The sequence below is a fragment of the Paramormyrops kingsleyae genome, chromosome 13 (genome assembly GCF_048594095.1).
Source record: "Paramormyrops kingsleyae isolate MSU_618 chromosome 13, PKINGS_0.4, whole genome shotgun sequence".
Classification (NCBI taxonomy): domain Eukaryota; kingdom Metazoa; phylum Chordata; class Actinopteri; order Osteoglossiformes; family Mormyridae; genus Paramormyrops; species Paramormyrops kingsleyae.
Window position 1 is genome coordinate 11,378,746 of NC_132809.1, and position 25,227 is coordinate 11,403,972.

The 25,227-nt window shown below is 44.8% G+C and overlaps 1 protein-coding gene and 1 long non-coding RNA gene across 4 annotated transcripts in view; one reads left to right on the top strand and one right to left on the bottom strand.

Moving 5' to 3' along the window:
- Positions 1-1,530: 1,530 nt before the first annotated feature.
- Positions 1,531-10,740, bottom strand: LOC111859403 (uncharacterized). The gene is made up of 3 exons (XR_002841814.2): positions 10,518-10,740; positions 7,967-8,275; positions 1,531-3,062 (listed from the first exon to the last, which is right to left on the bottom strand). It is a non-coding gene; the product is annotated as an uncharacterized lncRNA (long non-coding RNA).
- lsp1a (lymphocyte specific protein 1 a) overlaps positions 9,342-25,227 on the top strand; it is a 35,388-nt gene continuing 19,502 nt past the window's right edge. For 2 of the 3 annotated variants that reach the window (XM_023842023.2, XM_023842025.2), the window contains exons 1-4: positions 21,617-21,872; positions 22,175-22,574; positions 22,665-22,804; positions 23,930-24,194. In XM_023842023.2, coding sequence (XP_023697791.2) covers positions 21,646-21,872; positions 22,175-22,574; positions 22,665-22,804; positions 23,930-24,194 — 1,032 coding nt within the window. In that variant the 5' untranslated portion in view covers positions 21,617-21,645. Of the gene's footprint in view, positions 9,777-17,029; positions 17,177-21,616; positions 21,873-22,174; positions 22,575-22,664; positions 22,805-23,929; positions 24,195-25,227 lie in introns of those variants that run through there. The other variant, XM_023842024.2, reaches the window with a different exon arrangement.

The following is a 25,227-nucleotide window of genomic DNA, read 5'->3' on the forward strand; positions in this document are numbered from 1 at the left end:
GTCAAAATTTCCATATCATGCACTACTACCTAATGTATTGTTTTTTGTTTCTGTTTTAGCCTGTATGATAACATCCTCCATGCAATCTGCATCAACCTGCTTATCAGCTTCAGTCTTTTGTAAAAACTGCATGACGACAATGAGAAGCAGGTCAGATAAAAGCCAAATAGTGTCTTAAGTAGCTTCACTTTCAATTCTAATCACAATTTCCTAGCCTCAGTCTGCATCATACATTTCTGGTGGGGGAGACACATGTGGTGGGGGAGTCTACATTCTATCATTTACTTTATTCTGTCATGTATTGCTGTGCTTTGTATTACAGTTGCACTGCAATACCATACGTATGCAAGATTCTTTGAAGAGATGATTGAGGTGTGTGAATGGGAGGAGAGAGACATAGAGGCATAAAGTGCTCACTCCATGGAGGAGCTACATGGATGACTTCAGGAAGCTTCATGCACATAGGCCTTTTTGGCTGGGTCATGCTCGAGTTCCTTGTGAAGTCCACCAGCCTGGGGTACAAGCAGGTAAAGGTACGGCTTGAGCTAGAGTTGAGCGAGTCCACCAACATGTTAACGAGGAGAGCTGAAGTCCGCATCCGTCCAGGTCGCAAATGGGAGCTGCAGGGTGAAGTTCACCATGTCATCTCCAGACTGCAACACCGAGAAGTGATGAAATGGGGTATACCTGAGCCATTCTGCTTGGAAGCTACCAAGATAAAACAGAAGGCCAGCGTGGTGGACGAAGTCACCAGACTAGAGCAGAGGCGTTTTTAGATCAAGGCAGTATGTTCATCAAGCCTCGTAGGAGCATGTAAGCACCAGGAAAGATGATAGCCAATATGCTCCAACCAGGTAAAGAGTGTTACATGCAACCTCAGAAGGCAGTTGATCTTCCTGAGAGACACAGTAATGCCTACACTCCAGACAGACACCGTAATATATGGTCAGCAGCAGAGAGAAGGGTCCTCGTTATAGAAGTCAGCATCCCCTAGGAAGAAGGCATGACAGCAGCCAATTCAAGGAGGTAGGACCAAGACATCTGATTGGTTGATCCCGCCTCCTCTAAAATGTGATTGGTTATCTCTCTGAACCAATCATTTTTCGTTCTGCCCTCAGAACATTTTCCTGTGAGTAAACTTCCTATGAGCGTGTAATGTGCGTCTTCCTTTAGCTCCCTCCCCCCATGGTAGGATGATGTAACTGATATAGGATGGGGACCCTGATTGGACCCATATGTGGCGGCTGTGGTGGGATGTCTCCAGGGGCATTCTGTTCCACTGTGCAGGGGCTCTCTCCTCACAAGGCTTATAGTAATAGCCCCATTTAAAGCTTGATTATGCCAGTGTGTTTTGCAAGAACCTCCAGAGACCCGCAAATTTGCTCAAAGCCACAGCTTACAGTTTTGATCCTTCATTTACATGGATTGGTGAAAGTTTACTCCATTATGTAGACAAATTAAACAAATGAAAACCATACTTAAGTCAAAATGACAACGGAAACTGTACAACCTTTGGCACAGAATGTTCCTTATGCGTTACAAACTCCAGAGACAGACAAATTTACACCACACATCCATTTATTTTGGAATTATCTGGAGAAAGGTCCTTCCATTTTTCCACTGCTCTTCACTAAAGAATAATGATGTCATATGTTTGTGTTTCTGTCAAAAGCCCCGGGGTCATGTGATTCATTGGGGAGAGTTTGCTGACATGTATCAGATCTGGCCTCCTGCCTTCTGGCCCACCAGGTGCTGAGAGCATGACTGCTTCTCATCTGGAGCCACTGGGTCGTCCGTGTGTTGCAATAGAGAGAAAGAAATCCTAAATCCGTCACAAAGCGGCCTGCCCTCCTGTCATTTTGGGTAACGTCCCAGAAAGCTGGAATCAACGCACGCCTCTTATATTGCAATATTGAACATATAGACTGCACTCCTCCAGAATTCTCAGATCATACATGGTTCCATCTTATTAAAATATATTGAACTAAATAAAGGCCTTTGTGATTTATAAATCCGCAAATATCTGAGCATTAAAACATAAATCCACATGTGTTCAATTTCTGGCAGCTGTTTTTTTGATTCAGTGTCAACTCATAAAGCCCTTTTTTGCTCTGCTCCTGCTTTTTCATGTCTGCCATTCATTATAGTATTATGGACTTTTCAAATCCACATCAAATTTAATATATAGTATATAATTTTTGGAAGCATATTCACACTTCGTTTTTAAGTTGTACTGTTTTCAAAAAAGATTCAGTAGATAATTTGTAAAAATATACAAATTTAACTTAAACAATCAAACTTTTTTTTGGTACAAAATGAAAAGGTTGCTGTGATGTACATACACCCTTTAAGAGAGTGGAACGACACCATGTGTGGAATTTATTGGGCTTGTATAATGTTTTTCAAGGACGATTCACAGATTAGAATGGCATGGGTTCAGGAGCCTTGGATCAAGACATTAAATCTCTTGATCAGGTGACATCCCCTTTCGTTGGTTAGGGCGTCTGGGGAAGAAGTGATTTGTGAGCTGAGAGGATTTATCATGTTTAGGGAAGCAGCCATACAGAGTTCGTCAGGTAGGACACACAGACAACCCCTGCTGTTTTGGTTTACAGATCTGAATGTGACCATAAGCAAAGCCTGTGCTTTTGCAGTCGTTTTAAATAGCAGCCAGATCCTATCCAAACGTATCATAAGGATGTATATGAGGTGTGATTCTGAAAGAAGTTACTCAAGTAGTTCTTTTAGTAGTTTGATTATTCCTTGATATGCTAAAACCCTGGAGATTTCAAGTCGGTAAATCAATGTGACAAGGTGACACAGCTCTTGCTCAAACTGACTGCAGACAGTAAGCCTTGTGTTCCCGCAGCTTGTCTCACGGGTGCAGGCATTTTTGGAGACTATGCAGATTACATCTCTCCTGGCATCAGATTGGTCTTGCTCCTGTAAGAAGAGCATCTCTGACAGGGCTGGGTGATGTCATCGTCAAGGTTGCTTGGCATCCAGCAACGAACCCCCCGCAAGCCTCTCGCAGGTCTTCCGGCTGACGAAAGAAGGTTGCTCTGAGGGACAGACAGAGTGTTGTTGTCTTTAATTTTTTCATGTGGGCATGCTGTAAACCATCAAAGTGTCACTTATGAGGAGGAACATAGAATTATGGATGTCAATTTTGAAAATATTATCAAAAAAATTAAATTAATTTATAACCCATGATAATGGGTTTACCTGCAGAGGATGTGCATGGAATTTTGAATTAAAATGAATTAAAATGATAAATTGCCTTATATTTTCTAAAATGTATCTTTAGACGGCAGGCCTCATCTAAGGGAACAGTCTGTTGAAGAATTTATGTGGTGCCAGTGGATGAAAGGCTTTTGGAAGTTAAAAGAAGAGTTATGTTCGGTGGCTTTGGAGTAGGCCGCACTGCTATTAAATCAAAGCATTTCAGTCACCTCTCACTTTTTGAAATGTACTGGTGTTCGGATGTTTCTGGACGTTTGATCTTTACAGTAGTGTCTGAGGTGCTGTATCCGTTTTGGAATGTTATTTTTGTCAACCATTAAACTTTATGGCATTTTTAAAAATTGGTCCTATGGGTATTTTCTGTACTGTTAGGAGAATAGAAATCCCCTCCTATGGGGCATTGGTCTGTAGCCCCGTCATGAAGAATGGCAAGGCTGGGTTACCGTTTAATGACACTGCAGCAGCCCAGACCTCAAATGATTTCTTTCCTTTTCCTGGAACAAAAACTAGAAGTGACATTTCACAGAAAAATTAGATATAAAATGACTACAGTTCGGCCTCCTTAGTTGTGTAGCAGTCCACATGAAGGGTCTTCATGAAGGGTCTTCTTTTTGGTTTTGATTCGAACTACTTTGAATGATTCAACTGTCTTTGACAAGAAGCCGCAGAACACAACCAAATCTTGTGTTCCATCCATCCGGATAGACCTCTGGGTCCTGCTTTTTCTAACCGTCCTTCAGCAGCATGTAAACTCTTCAGTGGGTGACCTGTGCGTGGTATATCGCCTAACAAAACTTGTGGTACATTGAGTATGATGTATGATGATGCATCATAGGAGGAGTGTCGAGGAGTGCAATGAGGTAATTAGTCATTACAAACTGTAGGAAAACCACAACTAATTTAAACCATATATTTTTTTAGAACCATGCAGTCCTGTACTTGGCATAATAGATTCATTATGACTTGATACCCTAACCCCTTAACAGGGCTGCCTAACCATGATATAGGACTAAACCCCACCTCCCCTGGACATATCCTGTGTTACACTAGTTAGTATTAACAGGTAAAGCATCAGGAAGGACATGAGCTGCTCGAAAGGAGAGACTCAGTGGCAGTTCTGCACCATACTAATTCCCTACCTACCCCAAGTCAGTGGGAGATTTCATACCTTCAGCTATCCCAGAGTGGATAGAAAAAATGTCTGTTCTCTCTCCTTCTCTTCCCTACTTTTTGATAGATCTGCTGTCAGCCCCAGGAAGATATAGTGTCCATAGTTCTCAGAGTGTGACTTCATATCCTGTCTTAACACTATAACTTTTCATTCTTTGCATGTAGTCTCGCCAATGGTGAGATTCTGCTTGGCAGCCTGAGGCCAGTAAGTGTGATGGATGGCCATTTCCATAGCTCCATTGTCACACACGGCCATGCCTAATGGCCTACCTCCTTCCTCATCTCTTGATAATGGTGCCGTCTTGGAAGGTTGCCGCAGTCGGGATTACATGTCAGCAGCTGAAGAATATATCAACGGAGGCGTCCTGGGAGAGCGTCTTACTGTCTTGGCTTTTGTTTTATTCATGTCTGAATCTGTGCAGATTGCGATATGGGACACAATGAGTTGGCCTGATAAGGTGTGAGATGTCAACATTAGTTTGCTCTTCTATGAGAAAAGCAGGGGGTGAGGTAGCCTAAAGTTTTCCCAGCCGCCAACTAATTCAGCATTCGATCGTAAACACTGGGACAAACGCTCCAGTTTTTTCCATTGTTGAATTGGACATGCTAGACGAGAAATCCATACAAAGCCTCTATAACTCTGTTAGATGCACAAGGGTTGTGGCAGCTGCAGAATAATTGACTAACTTTCTGCCTGAAAATCCCCCACAAAGAATGTACATCACCTCTATTGGGATTCCTGTGTGCAATGGACTGCTCCGTTCCTCAATGGCCTTTTTGTTCCATAGGATGCCAAACGGCTGACTGCTTCCGTCCATTCCTGGCCCGTCCATCCCTCTTCTGGCGCTGTCCAGTAAACTGGGAAATCTTAAACCGTAGAGGGAGGCACTCAAGATGAGAGTTTGATTGCCTTCCCTTGTCCTAGTCTAAGCTATGAGAGGTTCCTGTGCCTCTCTTTGTTTCTTTCATGGTCCGCCTTCTGGAATGAGGACAGGTCTTACCGTATTGTTTATGTCTCGAGCTTTGTTATGTGTCTTTGGCTCTGGCTCAGCTCGCATCAGGAAAAGTAGGGAGGAACAGTTGTTCCGGGGAGTGGATTGAGAGCAGGCAGATGACTGCACATTTTTGTCGAGCTGCAGTCCTCCATGTAATCGTGGAGGAATTAGCTGTGTCCGAAAGAGCGGATGGTTTATCGTTTGCATTGGCATATGTCGTGATTCCTCTAGGCTGGAAACAGAGGGTAGCAATGGCATGCTGTCTGATTTCACTGTGAGAGAGGCAGGTTGTGGATTTGTTACCGTGCAAGAGGAAATACTCATCGTCCCTTAGGAGTGGGAGCAGAAGATAAGCAGAATTATCCAGCTGTCTCAACTAAAGAAAAAAAATCTGATTCCACTGCTGATTTGACATTTCTACAGCACTGTGAGGAGGGTCCTTAAAACATTTTCAAATATAAAGCAACAAGGGCTTATGGTATCTATGATCTTAATATCACCTTTTAATTTTGTACTGAATTAGTAGAGTTAGTGAAAGCTTTTGTTGTTTGGTTTTGCTCTTTAATCGACAGGGACAGGGTTCAGGTAAGAAACAAAGGGGCAAGGTGGGGGAACTGAGATAACTTTAGCCTGATTTGGAAACAGGATCTTACACCTGTCATCACTGGATCGATGGTGGCATTTCATATGACTGTGGGTATAAATGCCAGTTATGATCCAAAACTGTATGCATCAGTTGTGAGTGAATGCATATATTTGAAGAAACATGGATAGTTTGTTGAACATTTGCTGTAAAACTGAAGACTGACTAGTGGTTACAGAAGAAGCCTCCTCTTACCACGCTGTTAAGACTCTTCCTTCTCAACATTTATCGTCTCTGGATCTAAGTGTGAGGTGCGGAATCCTGGAAGAGTCTCGGAGGGTTATGGGAAAGTTTGTGGGGGCACTCAAAGGAACTCGACAGTGGAGGGTTTTGTCTCCAAACATTCATCCTTTTCATTCGCCTCTGAGGATCCAGTTTCCCTCCCCCCTGGGTGTGCTTGTCAAAAGTGGACTCTCTCTCCATTGTATCTCTGGAGGCTTGGTGTTGACTGACAGCTGTTCCTCCCCTGTAGATGTGGGACTTAGCTGTCAGTTTTTGAGCTTATCATCTGCCCAGCTGTGAGCTCTGGTGCGGACAAGGCTACTATAACCACTAGTTTCGAAGGAATGGGAATGAAGGACCAGACATATGCATGTTTTTGTTTGTGTCTGGAAAACCGTTAAAAATTGAACACATGTGGCTGAGTATCAGTCTTCCAGGCAGCAGCTGGAATAAAACCATCCCTATGCTTTCCCTGGGTATGACTAACCATCTTAACATCACTTACCTCTAATACAAGGAAGCCCCACCAAGACAGTGAGGTCTGTCCTTCTCTAAAGTGATACTCTACAGTAAGTATAATTGTTTTGGAAGATTTTCAGATATTCAGCAGGATATGCTTCTTCTTAGTGCTTTAATTCCAGAATTTACCCCTGAAAGTCCACCTCAATCTTAATCTTAATCTTACAGTACTCCCCCATATCCACAGGCAGTGTTGAGGAAGTTACTCACAAACGTAATCCATTAGAGACTGAGATGGAAAGTTCAGATCCAGGAAGTAAAAATCCAGATCAAGGTTTCGTTTCAACCAACCAGTTGAGTGCTCTGTGACTGTGACTCTTTATACTGAATTGGTTGGTTGAAATGAAACTTTTGTCTGGATTTGTACATTCTGGACCTGAACTTCCCATCTCGGGCTGTAATGGATTATCTTTGTGAGTAACTTCCCCAACACTGCAGTCCACAGGTGATACGTTCCAACACCTACCACCAATGGCTGAAACTGCAGATAATAGCAAACTATCCGCAAACCTCATACATAACATCATTTTTGTGTATACACATATGGTAAAGTTTAATTAATAAATTACGCACAGTAACACATTACCAATGTTAGATACAGTAATAATAAAGTACTTTGTACATTAGTATACAGTACTTCACTCTTGAATGAAAAGGGTTCTGGTGTTTTAGCTTGAGGTAACAGATCGATGAAAAAATATCATATATCAAGGGATGATGGAGCAATTAAAATTTTAAATTAAATTAAATTTTTTTTAATACATTTTTATAACACAGATACTGCAATTACGTGGGAACGAATGCAATCAATGAGAATGCTAGAGGCAGACTGGATGAGAGTTCTGCAGGGAACCGTGGGTATGGGAACAAAGAGATAAGGACGGGTGAATTTCACCATGTTACAGCCTGTACTTGCCTGGCACACAGTTAGAAACTTATGAATTGATTATTTCTGGAATTTTACTTTTTTTTGGACTGTGGTGAACTACAGATAACCGAAAGCACAGATCCTGGGATCCCACTGTATTTAACCATCATGTAATCTACTGGTATGTGAAAATGGCACCAGCCCGTTGATCCCATTGTATTCCCCAATGCAGACGTTCTTTACCAAATGTTATAATCAAAGTAAAGGAACAAAACCAAGCACTTTGATAATGTAGTGTTTCCTAACCTGGTTCTTGGGGACGCCGAGACGGTCCATATTTTTGCTCCCTGCCAGATGGTCCACGTTTTTGCTCCCTGCCAGACGGTCCACGTTTTTGCTCCCTGCCAGACGGTCCACGTTTTTGCTCCCTGCCAGACGGTCCACATTTTTTGGAGCGGGGGTAGGAGTAAAAATGTGGACCATCTGGGGGTCCCAGGGATCAGTCTGAAAAAGACTGTTTTAATGAATCATACTAGAAGTTCTTCTCCCACCCCTGCTTCTGAGCGTGGAGTTGGTGTGGGTGGTCTCTGGACACCATGGCTTGTCAGCTGCAACCTGAAAAAGCAGTTTGATGCAATATGCAGTTTGGTGAATTGGTATTTCTAAATTACCCACAGCGTGTGCCCTGTGATGGCCTGGATTTCCCCTGCCACTGCCCCTGTGTTTCCTGGGATAAGCTATAGACTCATTGTGACCCTGCACTGAACAGTCATATCCTCCTGAGACCCAAGGAAAAAAGTGTCCTTCAATTGTAGGTTATTTGTCTTTGGAGGAAATAAGACATCTTACAATTTAGATTTTTTCCAATTTTTTCTTATTTTAATTTCACAGCATGTCCTCTTTAGTGCACAACAAGAATAAATACGTTTCCCAACATCAGTGAAAAAATATATGCAAAAATACAATGTCCACTACAATGGACATAAATGAATAGGTCGGGTCTCAGGAGGATATGGAAGATGCATGGATGGATTGATAGATGACTATAGATATTGCAATTATTTATTTAAATCCCATCGTCATTTCCCCCTGTATTTAACTCATTCAGCTATTATAGCATCTTTTAATTACTTTGCAGTATGTCCTTTGTCTGGAATTGCTGTGCTTATGTTTTGGCAGCTAGAGATTTTTTTTTTACCGGAATATTTTTACTGGAGCTCTGTGGACTAATAGATGTTGATTTCTGGAAACATACAGAATCTTTATCTGCCCTGTGAATGATTTGATAATACCAACCTTATGTACTTATTTAATGGTGTTTTGGTATTTTTCTAGCGTAAATATACTACTTCACTCTTCAAAATGAAAGAAATGTGCTAAAGAAAACTGCTAAGCTGAAAAATTTAATGAAAACACAACAAAAGAGTATTCAAAAGTGTAAAATGTGATAAATGTCCCTTGAACCCTGATTTCATTGTACATGCATTGCTCACCAAAAGTGTCTGTTTGTTACAAGACAGGAATTGCTTCCAATTGTTTCTGTGCTTTTGTTAGGCTAAGGAGCTTGTTGGGGGGAGGGGGGGTGGAGCCTGTCGGACTGATTTGGTGCTGATTTTGGGGGAGTGTCATCTTACGTCTCCCCCAGGGAAAAGTCACATGACTCCATCAGGGAAGGGGGGAAGGCACTCGCAGACCCAGGTTTTTGGAGCACTCAATGAGAACCACATGCAGAGCAGGGAGACAGGGCATCGACTGAAGGCTGTACCACTGAGAAGAGCGAGCGCACAGAAACTCACGCCTGACATTTCTGCCAGACGGCGAAGGGAGAGAATCTGAAAGGCAGCCTCGTGTGTTTCTGTGTGTGTGCTGGGCTCTGAGGGAGGGAACAAGAGAGAGAGAGAGAGAGAGAGAGAGAGAGAGACAAATACACAGATCCTTCCAGGAAACCCCATATTGCTCTTTGGAAGGATTAAGGGGAAAAGGCCCCTTTTTTGCAGAAAAGCAGTGGGTTTCGGATATTCTCATAGCGCTAGAAGGGAGAGAAAGGGCAGACAGACATGGCAAGCGCTCTCGTGAGAAGAAACTCCAGCAAGCAAGGTCTGCAGAACCTGCTGAGGTGAGCGTGAGAGTCTTTTTATTGTTTGTTTTTCCCTGAGTTAAGTTTGGTGCTGTTAGTGAATTCATGTTGCCTGAAGCCCTTTGTTCTGAGCCAACCTGTTACTAGGGAACCACGCAGGTAAACCCTCTGCGTTGCACTGATATGAGAGATGTTTGTGAACCGGAGCTTAATCTCTCCATACATACTGTAGCTGGATGTCGCTCTGTGACCTGCTGTCTCTAATGAGCGTATGAATGGATTCAGTCAAATTCCTGCTCTTTCTGGATTACTCTGCAAATGTTTAACGCACATTTAAGCGAGCTATTCCAGAGATAACTGATAGCATGCATGTGAAGTATGTGTTTACGGTGGGTTACGGATTTATCAAGATTCCTGCCTGTTCCTCAGAAGTGCCCTGAATTTTTTTTTGCTGGTATTTAAATTATGCAACTGTCTCTATTTTTAGGTAAAATGAAAGAAAAAGTGAGAAACTCTTTCACTTGCTCTCTATAGAAGCTTCTGTTAGGCAACCAAGTGAAATAAAAGGGAAGACATCACACTCTGCGTAGCGCATTTGCACGTGTTAGCCAGTCTGCCCTCGGCTGAGCCCGACTTTGCCGGGGATTAACATACGCTGGGCTCCACCTCAGGCGAGGACTGAGACGTCTCTGCCTGATCCCACTTATGCTTTCTGACAGCGGCTGATGGCCTACCTTTGGTACTGGAGTAAATTGTTAGTAGACGGTGTATTTTTCTTACCCTGTTCTCCTCACGGCTGTTTGTTTGTCATCTCTCTGCCGAGTATCTGCCGGGCAGTGAGACACGGGGCCCCCCTTGGGCCCTTGATTGGATTAGCCCGCCGTATGGTGCTGACTGAGGCTCGGACAGCTCCTGTGCTGGTGCTCTGGAGAGCTGGTACCCCCCCCCCCCCCACAACAGTCTTTTTTAAACTGGTGCAAATGAAAGTTTCCACCCTGCGTGAAAGGAAAAATTGTCTGATCCTCCCTGACTTTTCTGTTGGACGTAATGTCTGATGTCTAAGCGTGGTGGGCGTGGATGGGAATGAATGCGAGACGGAGTCCCTTCCTATCCTCAGCAATGTGAAATGTTGCTTGTGCAGGTCCCGTTGCTGCTGTGCTCGACGCGCATTGGCAAAAAAATGAAATGTATGCACCATACATTTTCTCTCACCTGAAGGCTTGTTGGCGGGCAGTTTAAGTACTAAGGTGTTGCTGTGTCTGCGGGTGTTGTCACACGTCTCATCACGCACTTCCGACGAGAGCCGATCACTCTCAACACCCAAACTGCCCTTGGATAGACATGGCAGTATCTTTACAGAGAAGTGGCTTCTCATTCATCTCCATCCTTTATCATCCCTGTGATAAAGAGTGAATCGGCAGGGCAAGCCCGTTCACGGTAGGAAATGAGCTGTGCACACCACATCTTATACACTATGATTGCGGTGGTGTGATATAATGCCTTTAAAAGCGGACATGCATGCCTATGATGTCTATAAAAACAATTAGCCTGACGTGTAGTTCCCCAGCCCATTGACACTGCAGTAGGGACTGCCACGTCGGACTGGCGTTTATCTAGTGTCCTGTTTCAGTTGCATGTGTTTAGTGACCCTCTCTGGCCTGACTCAAGCTCTGGTTTTAATCAGTGTTGTGTGGGGGGCGATGGACCCTCCATGCTGGACCACTTTTGTGAGGTGGCTGCTGGTGATGTCAGGAGGAAGGCATTCAGGTATGAGACAAAGGGGGCTGGACTTCTTTCTCCGGCTGTGTGTCGATGTGGCCCCAAGTGTGTCGGGGCTTAATCTCGATCTGACCCCAAAAGCCTGTCCCCAGCTATAGCACTGCACAACTTCACTCCTTGTCGGTATTTCGGTGATAAGGTCCAGAGATTGGCTTGTCTGGCACGGCGAGTGGGAATAGGCTGGGCAATGACCCCCCACAGCATCCCATTGGCTATGCCCTCCAGAAGGCAAAGGTTGTGCTGTTTTGAAAGAATGTAAACACGCCGGGAATTTTCTGCTGGCCATGTCCCACCAGCCTTTGGACCTAACATGCCGGGATGAAATGTTTAGTCTTTGCCTTGGTTCGGTCAGTTAGACTTCTGTCATCAAAACCAAACTCCCAGAGGATCCCCTAATAATGGGATGAACTTTGTGGGGAAATTGTAAATTCCACAAATACTTTCTGAGAGCTCTGGGGGTTAAGGGCTCCACAGGATAGATTTGGGCACCTTTAGGATACGATTTGAACTCATTGGTCCTTGTACATACTGTCTTCCCTTGTAGGGAATGCAGATATATTGCTGGGTATACACTGATTTAGTACCTCCTTTTATTTTCATTGCTTTGTATGTGAGGTCCCTGAAGAGGGTAGTAAATATTCTACCACCACGCTAAACAAATATATGCTGAGAAACCCACCACTGGACTGCAGAAGTTCATGTCCCTCTTTGTGGTCTGCAAATCTCCCAGTTCCTAAGGAAATGGATGGAAGAGAAGCATAAATGGACAAAAAGGAAAAATCGCTAACTAAGCCGTTTGGACAAAGAGTGACCGAAACTGATTAATCATAACAGTCCAAAGTTGAAAGACCAGCTGTTCCTTTATAAGATTGTATCATCACATTGCTATGGGCACATTTTTTACTTTCATTTTTTATAAGATTTTTTTCATTTGTTTCCAACAGATTATAAAGAAGGGTGTCAATTTAACAGCATATTCATTGACACATGGAGAATTTCTGTGCTACATCATCGTAATGACATGGAGTCGTTTTCAATGGCGTCTTTTATGACAGAAACTCACTCGACAATGACAATGAGCTCTACTGATGTCACCCCCCTCCCTGTATGTGTAACATGGATCTGAGTTGAGTGTTAGAGGGAAAGCACTTTGTAGCCTGAAACGCCGTCATGGAAGGCAGAACGTTTGTTTTATAAACAGCACAGATGTGAGGGTGGTAGTGATCAGGCAAAATGTTGCATTGAAAGGACAGGATCAAATGTTTCACAACGATCATCTGCATTAGCTTCATGGTTTGTCAGTGAGGAAAACAATGTTGCAAGTTTGGAAACAAAAAAAGCTGGATTGATTTTGTCACGACAATTGAACAAAACTGTAGAAAAAATGGCCACAAGGTACCTGAGCTCTGGTGAACAGCAGATAAAGAATAAACATCCGAACAAAACAAATGGATGAGCACTAATCCTGGACACAATGTTTGACAATAGTGCCTTTGTTTTGGTGGCGGGGGGGGGGGCAGGATGAGGTGTGCCAGTTTGGGGGTTGCCATTCTTCTGAACTTGTGATCTCCTGAGTAGGAGCCAATAGCATGTGATTCCAGAGGGAGGGGGACCCTGGACTCCGTTTTTAGTAGCCAGGTGTCAGACTTTACACGGACAGGTGGGTGAAGGTGCTGGGTTTGGCGCTGAGCTCCTTCCTGTCATTGCTGGGAATGAGAGCCAGTTGTGGTTCACACTGGCCGTCCACTACACTGCCACACTCTGCTCACGGGTTTGTTTGTTTCAAGATAAATCGCCAAAACGAACTAAGGCCTCACAATGGTTTTGGATAGTGAACCGGGAAGTGGCACAAACAGATAATTCACAGAAATATCTTACTTTTAGCCTTATCTCAGGCTTTTAACCTAATAGTCGCTGACTGTCTCCCTGTTGCAATGTGTGGAAAGCTTGTATGGCAGAGAGATACGCTGGACAAGGATTCTAGTGAATGGAATGAGGAAATTTATTCGGCACTCTCATGGAATGACTGGGAAATAACCTGACCAAGATGTAAATACACGGTTCGCCCTCTGACCTATCCGAATAAACCCTGTGAGCCAGGCCATTACTCCCAGTCTCTCTGCTGCACATACAAACAGAACAAATGTAAACAATGATCCTCTGAATGTCTGTAGCCCACAAGAATTGGATGCAATAATAATATTCAGCTATTGAGGTTAATCACCATTTCACCACAAAGCCAGACCTGAAGCCCTTCCTGATGACCCGGTTCTGGCTTACGCTGACCCAGCACCGATCCGCTGCTGACCCAGTTTTCGGTGTCGGTACCTCCGCTCCCTGCCCGAGTCCGCTAATCAGCCTCACCTGCGACACATGACACCGTCCCATCTGGATCGGCAACAATCGTCTGTTTCACTGCGGCTTTGTTCCTCAGGAGAGCATGATGGGACTTGTTCCTTGGTGGGTAAACAGAGGCCTGAGCCGCCCAAAGCATTTCCTCAATCTCAGGCTGTTGCCTATGAAACTCCCCCCCCCCGAAAGGACATTGTGCCTCTATGTCGTAACCGTTAAAGGACAAATGAGTTTCTAGTGTGAACCAGTTTCTGTTAAATCCCCCTGATAGCTGTGCTATTACAAACAGCAAAGTTTTTTCTTGCAGTTCAGTCAATAATTTAATTAAAGACAACGGTCTTGCTATAAGTACAGCCTGAGAAATACCTTGATGTGTTTCCAAAAAAGCATTTGTTAGTAGAGTTAGTAATAGTTGTGGAGAAGCCCAGGACCAGGCCACGGGAGGATCCTGGGTGATCCCTGGAGCCCAGGACCAGGCGACGGGAGGATCCTGGGTGATCCCTGGAGCCCAGGACCAGGCCACGGGAGGATCCTGGGTGATCCCCGGAGCCCAGGACCAGGCTACGGGAGGATCCTGGGTGATCCCCGGAGCCCAGGACCAGGCCACGGGAGGATCCTGGGTAATCCCCTCAGACCCTGCAGATTGTGTGGTCTGTGGAGAACAGCTTCCCTGCTCCAGCTGCCTCCTGACTTCTTCACCTCTCCTCCCTTCTTTTTTCTCCCCCTCCTTCCTTTCAGTCTTCGCCTCACGTACGCAGACATTCCCCGTGTCATCCGTTAGGCTGCACCTCAGGGGACAGTGGGGGCCCGTGATCCTGCTCTGTATTTATGGATTTCTCCTGCCAAAACAGATGCTCTCAAAGCTCCTCATCCTGCCCAGTGAAGCAGACGGTGGTGTTAGTAGTCTGGGAGTAATTAGGGGACCATTAGTGACCTGGGCCGCTTAAATTAATCCAAAAGCCAAATAAAATGCGAACTGTAAGCAGAGCCCTGACGACACAGAATGGGGCTATTGACAAGCTTCTTTGTTCCAGCCCACGAGGTACAAGGCTCCCACCCCTTCTTTGTTGTGGTGTTCCATAGGGTAAACAAAGAGGGATGCAGGCTAGCAATGCCCTGACACAGGAGGATGCCTCTCTCCTCCACTGGGGGCAGTGTTGTAGGCAGTGTGTTCTCTATTGTGCTCTTGAAAGGGCGTGAAGCCTCTTTTCAGTGACTTCCCTCTCTGTATGTACTGCCCTCCCTCTGTTACATAACTGCTCGGCATCAGGCTGGAGACGGGGATCTCGCCCTCTCTCCTGAGAGCAGGGTGGCTGTCAGCATGTGTTATACTCTACAAGCCTGCCAGCCCATTGGTAAGCACATGTCAAACCCAGCACTTTTGCAACCCCGGTCAGGCCCGAGAGGAGGCTTTCCATGCCGTCCGTGCAACATCTGACTGGTAGTTTGCCTGTTGCATGGTTTAGTGACATTACAACAAATGTTTACAGTGTCAACAGGGTGCTGATGTGTCTCGAAAAATTTTTTCCCCCAATATTTAGGGAAATTTGTTGAATTGCATTCCATTTAATATTTTCAAGTTTGTAAATTTGGCACGTGGAGCGGGCGGTTGTCGTAATATTGTTTTTGCGGCGTGACACCCCCCTGGGAATAAGGCAGCAGTGTGTGTTTACTGGCAGTGCAAACACAGAGACCTTTCTGCGTTTCAGGCCGTGTACCAGTGAGCTGGACATGAGCGAGCCTGAGAGACAGGTCCTTACATGCAAATTCCTCACGTCTACAGCCAACATCCTCGCTTCATCCTGAGAAGCCCATCATTCCATCTATCTACCTTCTGGCTACTTGATGAGGTCAGGGAGAACCTCGGGCCTAGGGCCTAGATCAGACAGCATAGGCCATTTGGCAGGGGAACACCTTGGAAAGGATGCCAGTCCATTGAAGAGCACAAACATCACTGACCTATGACTGGCGTATATAGAGATGCATAAATGGAAATATAGACATAGGCCAACATAATAGCAGGCTAACCAACATGTACATGAAATATGTACATAGTCCCAGGCAACACCTAGGACTGGACTTGGCTGTTAACCAACCCCTAAATCTATGTATTACTTATTTAACTACCTCTGCTCACTGTTGCACTGCCTTATTATTTGCACATACTACTATAACTGCACATCTGCACTTTATGACATCTGTGCCCCTACCCAACTGTTGGGTTCCGATGTGTAATATTTTTAATGTAACCCCACTGCATTTGTGCCCCACTGTCGTGTCACGGAGTGTCAAAAAATAACATTTCACTGCGAGCTGTGCTGTGTTTGATTGGAATGTGACGAATACAATTTGAATTTGAATCGGCAGTGGAAGTGTTATTTAAGGTAACGTAGAAAATCGTAGGTTCTCAGTCTAGATTTGATGACTGTAGCCAAAGGGGAATCCCTTACACTGTCTGGCATAGGGTACCGTAGACTGCGAGTTCTGCAGCAGCCACCAATGCTTTCTTTGTTTGTTCTGGAAAATGCTAGAACACCTGCATACTGTAATGTGAGAATGAGTTCTGGATTTTGCATGTTAATCAGCCCAGTTGGACAAGCTGAGGCCAGATCTATCAATGCCTCCTGAGCTTAATGGGAAACAGGCCTGAGAAAGAGACCTGACTGTGGGTATAATGTGACTGCATTTTCTCATCCTGGTTGCAGTTCATGCAGCGGCATTTGGATTCTCTGTAAGAGAGTGAGTTTTAGGGTCCACATTAACTCGGCACTGTTCACGCCAGAGATCTGAAAAATGTGAAAGGTTCGAATCATATGTGACTATTAAACATGATTAAAAAGTGTCCGGCAAAACAAAAAAAGAAGAAAGCACTGAAATTTCTGCAGCAATAGCAAGAAAAACAGTGCATTGTTTATTTAGCAGTGTTTACATAAGGCTTGGTAGTTTACAGACCAAAGGGAATCCTCTAATGTTTAGGCTTGGTTGACCTGTTGTTATGCTGTATTTTATCTAAATGCTGAGGTGTTTATTTATAATCAAGGTTTTAAGGAGTGATAAATTGGTGCAGGTATTTGCATAGGTCAGGCCGGGGGCAAAGGTCACGGGGGAGATCCCGCAGAAAGTCTAACTGGCTTCTTCTGATTTCTCCGGTCAACCGACAGAGTGACAACCCAGCGGAGCATCGAGGATGCCGAGGAGATCGAACGGGAGCGGCGTCGCAGAGCCCGGGAGTCTTTTCGCCAGAACAGCAGCCAGGCGAGCCCCGGGGGGGCCTCATCGGAAAACGGGCTCCTGGCCGAGGACGGCCCGTAAGTCACCGAGTCCCCACCGAAGGCTGGCGTGCCATGGTTGCTCAACGAGCGGATCGGCACCAAACCGTTGCCCCGCAGGCCGATTGCGTGGAGGCAGACGGTGGCATGAACCCGATATCTTAATTACCTCAACATCCCTCCCCCTCCCATCTGTATCTTCCCTCCCCTTAGTTATACTTTGCTTGCTCTGTTTCTCAGTCAGTCCATGAAAAGAGACAGAACAGCTGTCACCTCCCTCCCTTGATCCAGCCAGTCCTCAAACTCGCTTGAGTTGCACATATTAGATAATGCACTCCACAGAGGTGTTGGCGACGCTTTCAGACAGACGGAGAAATAAATGGAGACAGCAGGTCATCAGTATGTTTGGGGTTATGCTGGTTTTGGGGGGGGGGGGGTTGTGGAGGTCGGGGATATGAAGGTTCTAAGAACACCCAGCGTGCTGGCTTCTCTACTGAGAGCAGACTCCTTCATGGCCAGAGATGATGTCACCACCTTTCTCGGGGAACTGAAGATTTGTAGTTGTGGAAAGTTAACACACACACACGCACGCACACACACAGGTTTGTAATTATATCTTTGTGGGGACTCTCCATTCATTTCTATGGGGAAAACTCTAATCCCAACATGGCGACCTTAACCCCTACCCAGGCATAACTTTAAGTCACCAGTCACCAAACAAACTATGAGACTTTTGGCATTTTTACTTTTTTGATTTCATTCACAGAATATTTGGTCCCCACAGCGTAATATAAACATAATCCACACACACACAAACACACACACACACACACGTGCTCTTGTTACTCTACGGCAAAATCTTTCTAAAGATGTGCTTGCTCTCTGTAGAAATGTGGAATGATAGATTTGTAATGACTTATATTGATGAACGTCTGTTTCTTCTCAGCTGACTGATTTTTACTTAAACCTGCCATGGACTGAATGATCCCATTAATTACCCACCGAGCAGATGATTGTATCCACAAACAGCTCTCATAGCTCACAGTAATTTGCCTTTATGTCTGTTTAATACGAATACGCTTCATGTTACTTGTCTGCATTTGTAGTTGTGTATGTTTAATGACTGGAAGTCGCCTGAGAGTTGAAACAGCCACAGCAAGGCTACATGCTGAATGACTCTGCGCTTGAATAGCCAATGACGGAATCTCCCCATCCACGGCATTCTTCAGCTGAAACTGCTCGGTATACAGAGGAGGGATTTAGTGGCACGAGGATGTTTACGATAAAACTAAACAAGTCAGGGGGGCGATGAAGTACTCCTCCTCATCTCCTCATTCATGCTATTCCCTCCCTCGCTCTTCAAATTCTTCATCTCTCTCTCCCTCTCTCTCTCTCTCTCTCTCTCTCTGCATGTGTTTGTGGAGCCTGCAAAGCTGCCTTTTCATTACGCTCTCTTGTAAGTATGTTTACCGCAGCCCTGCTCAGCAAGCTTCAGTCTATGCAGGGCCTCTGCACTTTCCCTGTTGAGACTCCAAATTAGTGACTGTGTGTAAAAATAACCTCAAGCATGGAGCCCCAGCTCCCCAAAACCAAAAGCTTTTTTTTATTAACACTGTGTAACTCTGAAGGAGTTTAAAGTAATGGTGTAATTATAAGATAAGTATCTAATATATACATAAGACTTAAGGAAAGCCATCTTACGTCCACCTGTGTTTTTGACACTATTTGGCCAAAAGTATGTGGAAACCAGCTTGTCCAACATCTCATTCTGTAACCAAAGGTATTAATATGAAGTTGGTCCACTTTTTATTACAATAATAGCCTCTATTCTTCTGGGAAGGCTTTGTATTAGATGTTGGCACGTTGGTATTGGGATTTGCTGCCATTCAGGTTGGGTATTGATGTTGGGATACCCGGTTCCTCTCTCTGAGCTTGTGTGGCCGACCACTTTGCAACTGAACTCGCACACAGACGTTTTGACCGTCACAATCACTTCACATGCAGTTGACCTGGGCAGCTCTAGCAGGGCAGAAGTGTGGTGAGCTGACAGGTAGTAATCACTAATCACTAAGTAGTCACTAATCTCTCTTGTACAACCAGTCATTCTGCTGCAAGTGTTTGACACAGGAGATTGTGTGACTATGTCCTTAATTATATACCTGTGTCAGCAGTGGGCGTGGCTTAATTAGACAATTCCTCTTATTTATAGTGGTGTCCAAATATATGGATCAGCAATAACATTAGAACCACTGACAGGTGAAGTGAATAGCACTGATCATCTCATTACAATGGCACCTCTCAAGGGTGCCATTAATTATTAAGCAAGTGAACACTCAGTTCTTGAAGTTGATGTGCTGGAAGCAGGAAAAATGAACAAGTGGAAGGATCTGAGTGGCTTGCAAGAAACCCTCACCTTGTGAGGTCTTGTGAGGTGTTCCTAATATGCAGTGGTGAGTACCTACCAAAAGTAGTCCAAGGAAAGCCAACTGGTTAACCAGCGCTGGGGTCATGGGTGCCCAAGGCCCACTGGTGTGTGTGAGGAACAAAGACTAATCTGTCTGGTCTGATCTCACAGGAGAGCTACTGTAGCACAAATTGCTGGAAAAGTTCATCTTGGCTATGATAGGAAGGTGCTAGAACGGACAACGCATCGCAGCTTGCTGTGTATGGGGCTGCTTAGCGCTGAAAGTGCCTATAATGGGCATGTGAGGGTCAGAATTGGAGCATGGTGCAGTGGAAGAAGATGGCATGGTCTGATGAGTCACGTTTTCTGTTACATCATGTGGGTGGCAGGGTGCATGTGTGAGAAAGATTGTTGCAGACCAAGTACACCCCTTCATGGTAACAGTATTCCATAATGGAAGCGGCCTCTTTCAGCAGGATAATGCGCCCTACCACACTGCAAAAATTGTTCAGGGTGGTTTGAGGAACATGAAAAAGAGTTCAAGGTGTTGAATTAGCCCCCCCAAATTCCCCAGATCTCAATCTGATTGAGCATCTATGGGATGTGCTGGAAAAACAAGTCCGATCCATGGAGACCCCACCTGACAACTTACAGGACTTAAAGGATCTGCTGCTAACGTCTTGGTTCCAGATACCACAGGACACCTTCAGAGATCTTGTGTAGTCCATGCCTCAAGGGGTCAGAGCTGCTTTGGCAGCACGAGGGGGACCTACATGATATTAGGCTGGTGGTTTTAATGTTATGGCTGACTGGTGTACTTCGGTGATTATGTATTTTGTGTATTTTCTAACATGCATTTTCTCTTTTTTACGGTTTTGTATCTGTCCTATGATTCATTTTGTATTGTTTTTTGTTTTTTGAGCTTTGTGATGCAAAGCGTGACGAATGAGCTCATATCTCCCTTTGCGAAACCCCGAAAAGTTAAACATGACACCTGTAATTTAATTGGCGAGGAATGTGAGTATAACACCAGGTGTTACCAGTTCAACCGAATGTTCAAGACTTGATGTAAGCTGCCATCTGGTACCGTTCGTCTCCTTGAATAGTAAGAGCGTTTAATCATACTTGGGAGCAAATGCTGCATTCCATTCGGACAGCTCCCAGGAAGATGAAACAGACTTTCATTATAGGGGCTTTTAACGAACGTGACGTGACGGAACGGTGTGCAGCACGTCATTAAGTATCTCACGCTTCACACTTTCTTTTAATTAATGAAATGTTTGATGTGGGCTCACTATTTAAAATAAGTGTAGATATATGGGGGTGAACTAAGTCAGGGTTATAGTGGAAATTATCAAGTTCAGTGTATCTGATTTTAGTCACTTAGAAGTGCTTTAGCCATTACCCAGGAAGTATTTTTACCTGCAACTGCAGCACAAGAACTTCACTGTGTTCTTCTGAACACATGTGGTAATAAAATCTTGCAACTTGAAACTTATATGATGTAAATCGCTAAGTTGTTTGAAGTGTATCTGTGACTCTCTACCACCAGCTATTGTCGCCTTACTAACTATCAGCGTGGTGCTGGGAAGGCTGAAAGAATGGTTTTGTTCATGCTGAGAAGGTTGTGTTTGTGCCGTGAGTAGAAAAAAAGATTAAGCTAATGAACTTGTATAAAATCTTCGGCGACCATGCTCTCCCACAGAGAACAGGTGTGTCTCTGTCTGCCAGCCCGGTCTCCATGGAGACCGGGCTGTCCCCATATCCCTTGCAGATGATATCACCCAGAGCCTGCGGTCCTGTACCCACGCTCCCCCCTTTTTTTCATTTTAATAGCCAGCCAGTGGCCCAAAGCGACTGCTTGCCCTGTTTTGTTCCTTACTTGTACACTTGCCAAACCAGTATTAACACCCTGTGTTAATCACAGCTTCACAATCTCCATTTGAACGATTTACTGGTTGCTTATGCATCGCCAGTCAATTATCAACCCCCCCTCCCCCCCTTCCACCCAAAAGTAATCCAAAATGTTCCCATTGCTTCCGGCTGAGAATGATCTCACCCCATGTAGTCTGCAGTGAGACTGGGGGAGTAGAATCCTCCCAACATGGAGAACAGTGTAGCATCTGTTTCCTCTGCTCTCTGTCCCATTTCCCCAGTGGTCAAAGCAAATGGATGGACTTACAGCCAGGTACACATCAGTGGGACCTCGTCCTGTAGCTGTCGTTCCCCAGGAGGACGGTTTCACTGCCCTTTTTCCGCTACAAGTGCACGAGCCAGGCAGCTGAATTTATTGTCGCTGTTGACAGGCCCAGAGTCCGGCTGCCTCCACAGGCCAGTTCTCTGTAGTTACTAATCCCCGCTCTCTGAGCTCCTGAGAATTCTCATATAGGAGCCCTAATATTTAATTCTTTTTTTCCCATTTTAATGTATAGACCTAAAGTGCCATGAACACTTGTTGCCGGTTTTCCGTCTATTTAATTTGGAGTGTTCATAGAACATTTGTGTATAAATGTTCTGGCTCTTTGTCTTTGAGGGTGAAATTGTAGTTCATGTGGATACATGTATAACTCCTTGGAAAAATGTCCTTTGGCTATGCCTTTCTAAAGACAGACTGCTCCTTCTCTGCCCTCTAGGTGTGACAGGGAGCTGAAACCTGCCAGTCAGTTGGTGTTAGAGGAGGACGAGGGTTTCAGTGACTGGACCCAGAAGCTGGTTCAGCGCCGGCAACAGTGCCTGGATGAGCTGGAGCAGGCCAGGGATAACGGTGAGCATGGCCGGAGCAGAAAGGCCGTTCCTGCCAAGACCCAGCAGTCCTCCGCCATGTTGGCCTCCCGGTGGCGGCAGCAGGAGGAGGAGGAAGAGGAGCTGAGGAGGAAGGAGAGCGAGAACAGGAGGAGGACGAAGGAGCAGGAGGAAGAGGTAAAGAGACAGGAGGAGATGCAGAGGCAGGAGGCAGCCAGAGCGAGGGAGGAAGAAGAGAGGAGTCTTATGAGGAAAAGAGAAGAGGAGCAAAGTAGAATTATGGAAGAAAAGGTGATTGCAATGAAGGTCCATAACTCATTTATATAATTTTATTATACCTGATTGCTGTATTCACTTAAAATATGGACTTCATGATTTCAGCCGAAAGAGAAGAGGAAAGAGGTGAAGGTTTCCTTTACATCCAAAGTCTTCCTGCAGCAGGAAGTGAAACATGTCAACGGTAATGGAGATGCAGCTGGCGTGGAAGTGACATCACTTGTTAAAACAAAGCGAGTCCCAAGGTACCCTGCCAGTGGCATTAATCAGCAGCTTTTCCAAGTGTAATCAAAGTGACACGTTAAACGCAGCAGGTTATCTGTGACACAGGAAATGCAGGCTAGAAAATAAACAGGAAATTCCCCACTTATAAGAAATACACAGGCTCCAGACTGGCTTTGGTTACAAGATGAGTTTTCAACTGAAAATTGGTGTAAGTAGGTTTAAACTGTGGATTGCGTGTATTTTTCTGGCAGAAGACTATCAGAAGAAGGTTGCATTTGTACTCTAGATGTAGTAGGGAACCAATTGAAGAATACATTTCACAACTTCCTGCTGTACAACATCCTTCCTGGCTTGGTGAGGGTGTCTTGCACTGGTAAACACACAGTTACACAGTCAACTGATAGCTCTTCGCTGTCAGACATGGCCGAGCGTAGAAGATCCTCCTCATCTTCACTGGGCAGATTCAGGTAAACAATGACAGGCTTTCACATAAAAAAGGCTCTCAGTTTGACCTCATGTACAGCTCAGTTGCAAAAGCAGAGAGCCCAGTGAATTTTATTAATGTTAATAACACTGACCTTGAATTTCTCATGACTTCAGTTACATGCAAATAATGTAATTATTCTAATTTTACATTTTGCAAATGAGTCAGCTTACAGCATGACCCTACAGCTTACTGAACAAATGACACTTTTTTCCACATTGCATTGAAATGTAAGAATTATGGAGTACTGCATACATATTTATACTCCTTAAGTATACCCCATTTGCTCCAGGGACCAGCTGACCCTGCTTCCTAAATTGTATGTTGCTTTGGATAAAAGTGTCTGTTAAATACGTAAATGCAAATGCATGTGCAGTTCACCACCTTACAGCACTTTCACTGGTTCACTGGGGTGGGGCTTTGGCTCAGCAATTTGACGGCTTGGGAAATTCTGGGAGCGTGTTTCAGCAGAGGTGGGGGGGGGGGGGCTGCGCTGAAAATTTTAATCCACGGGCCTTTGTGAGATAATATTGGCCCCCATTTAACCATGCCAACATTTTGACAGATTGCTTAGAAACAAAGTTGACATGAAGATACTAATAAGCGTGTGGGCTTTACGCTCTCAATGGGCCGGATTCAGCTTCTCCTCCTTCCCTCCCAGTGGCTCCATCAGGAGCCAGGGTCAGGCGCAGGAGGCCGACGAGGAGGCCGAAGTCTTCCTGGAGACGGAGCAGAAGCTGGAGAAGATTCGCCGGAGCCACCAGGAGAAGGAGAGCCAGGAGCTGGAGCTGCTGCGGCAGCGACAGGTGGAGGCAGAGGTGGAGCTGGAGGAGCTGAAGAGGAGGAGGGAGGAACGCCGGCGCCTCCGTGAGGAGGAGGATCGCCGGAAGGAAGAAGAGGAGCACCAGCGACAGCTGAAAGAAGAGGTATGATTATTGTCAAAGATAAACATGGTTAGAGGCAGGAGTGGCTGACTAGCACAGCGCTGTGCAAAAGTCTTAGGCAGTCAAAGGAAATTATAAAAAAATGATCTACAAAAGTAGAAATGATGTCTGTCCAAGTAGGGGTGGGCGATATGGCAATAGTATCATATCACGATTTTTTTCAGACAAGATCACGATCCTTGATTGTATCAAGATTTTTTGTCATGTTCATTTTTAAGACTATTTTGCAATTTACTTAACAGTACAATAAAAATAATTCCCCTATTTTAAAAATATATAGCCCTATAAGGTAATAAAATGTAAACTAAGAACATACTCAGCATGCTGCTGTTTTCATTTGAGGCAGTGAAAAAGGTTTGTCATGCTGCCCCTAGACATGCGAACCTCATGTTGGCAAATTTAGCAAATAACTGTTGTTTGCGTTGTGTTGGTTTTGGAAAATTCAAACAAGTTCCATATTACCGTGTCAAATTCTATTTAAGGACCAGCTCCTCTGTGTCGTCCCTGCTGCTAACGCTGCCAAATAGTGAATGCGTTGCACGTTGCGAATTGCATGTTGGGACGAGGGAGCGAAAGGGAGAGAGAAGATGAGATCCAAGGCACTACCTACTGTTTGCTATTACCGTTTTATTGGTGTGTCGAAACAGATTTGGCTGACAGAAGAACTTTAGATGCGTGTATGAGCCGTAGGTCTGCAACTGAGAGAATGTGCACTGTAGCGTGATACTAACTGTAGCACGATCTCTCCGTAAAGGCAGATCATGGAGACATTTTAACCGTTCATGACCTAATATCATCAAATCACACAGCCCTATGTCCGAGTGTATCAGCATAACCATTTCAAAACCTCTTCTAAAATCAACCCAGTATTTGCAGTGACCATTATCCCACCTTTATTGGCTAATCAATACCCCATTGAGTTATTAACTAATCAAGTTAATTTATGAATTGAGCTGGTGATGAAACTTAATGAATACATGGAATGGCTGAGGTGCCCTTGAGAGAGGTTTCGATG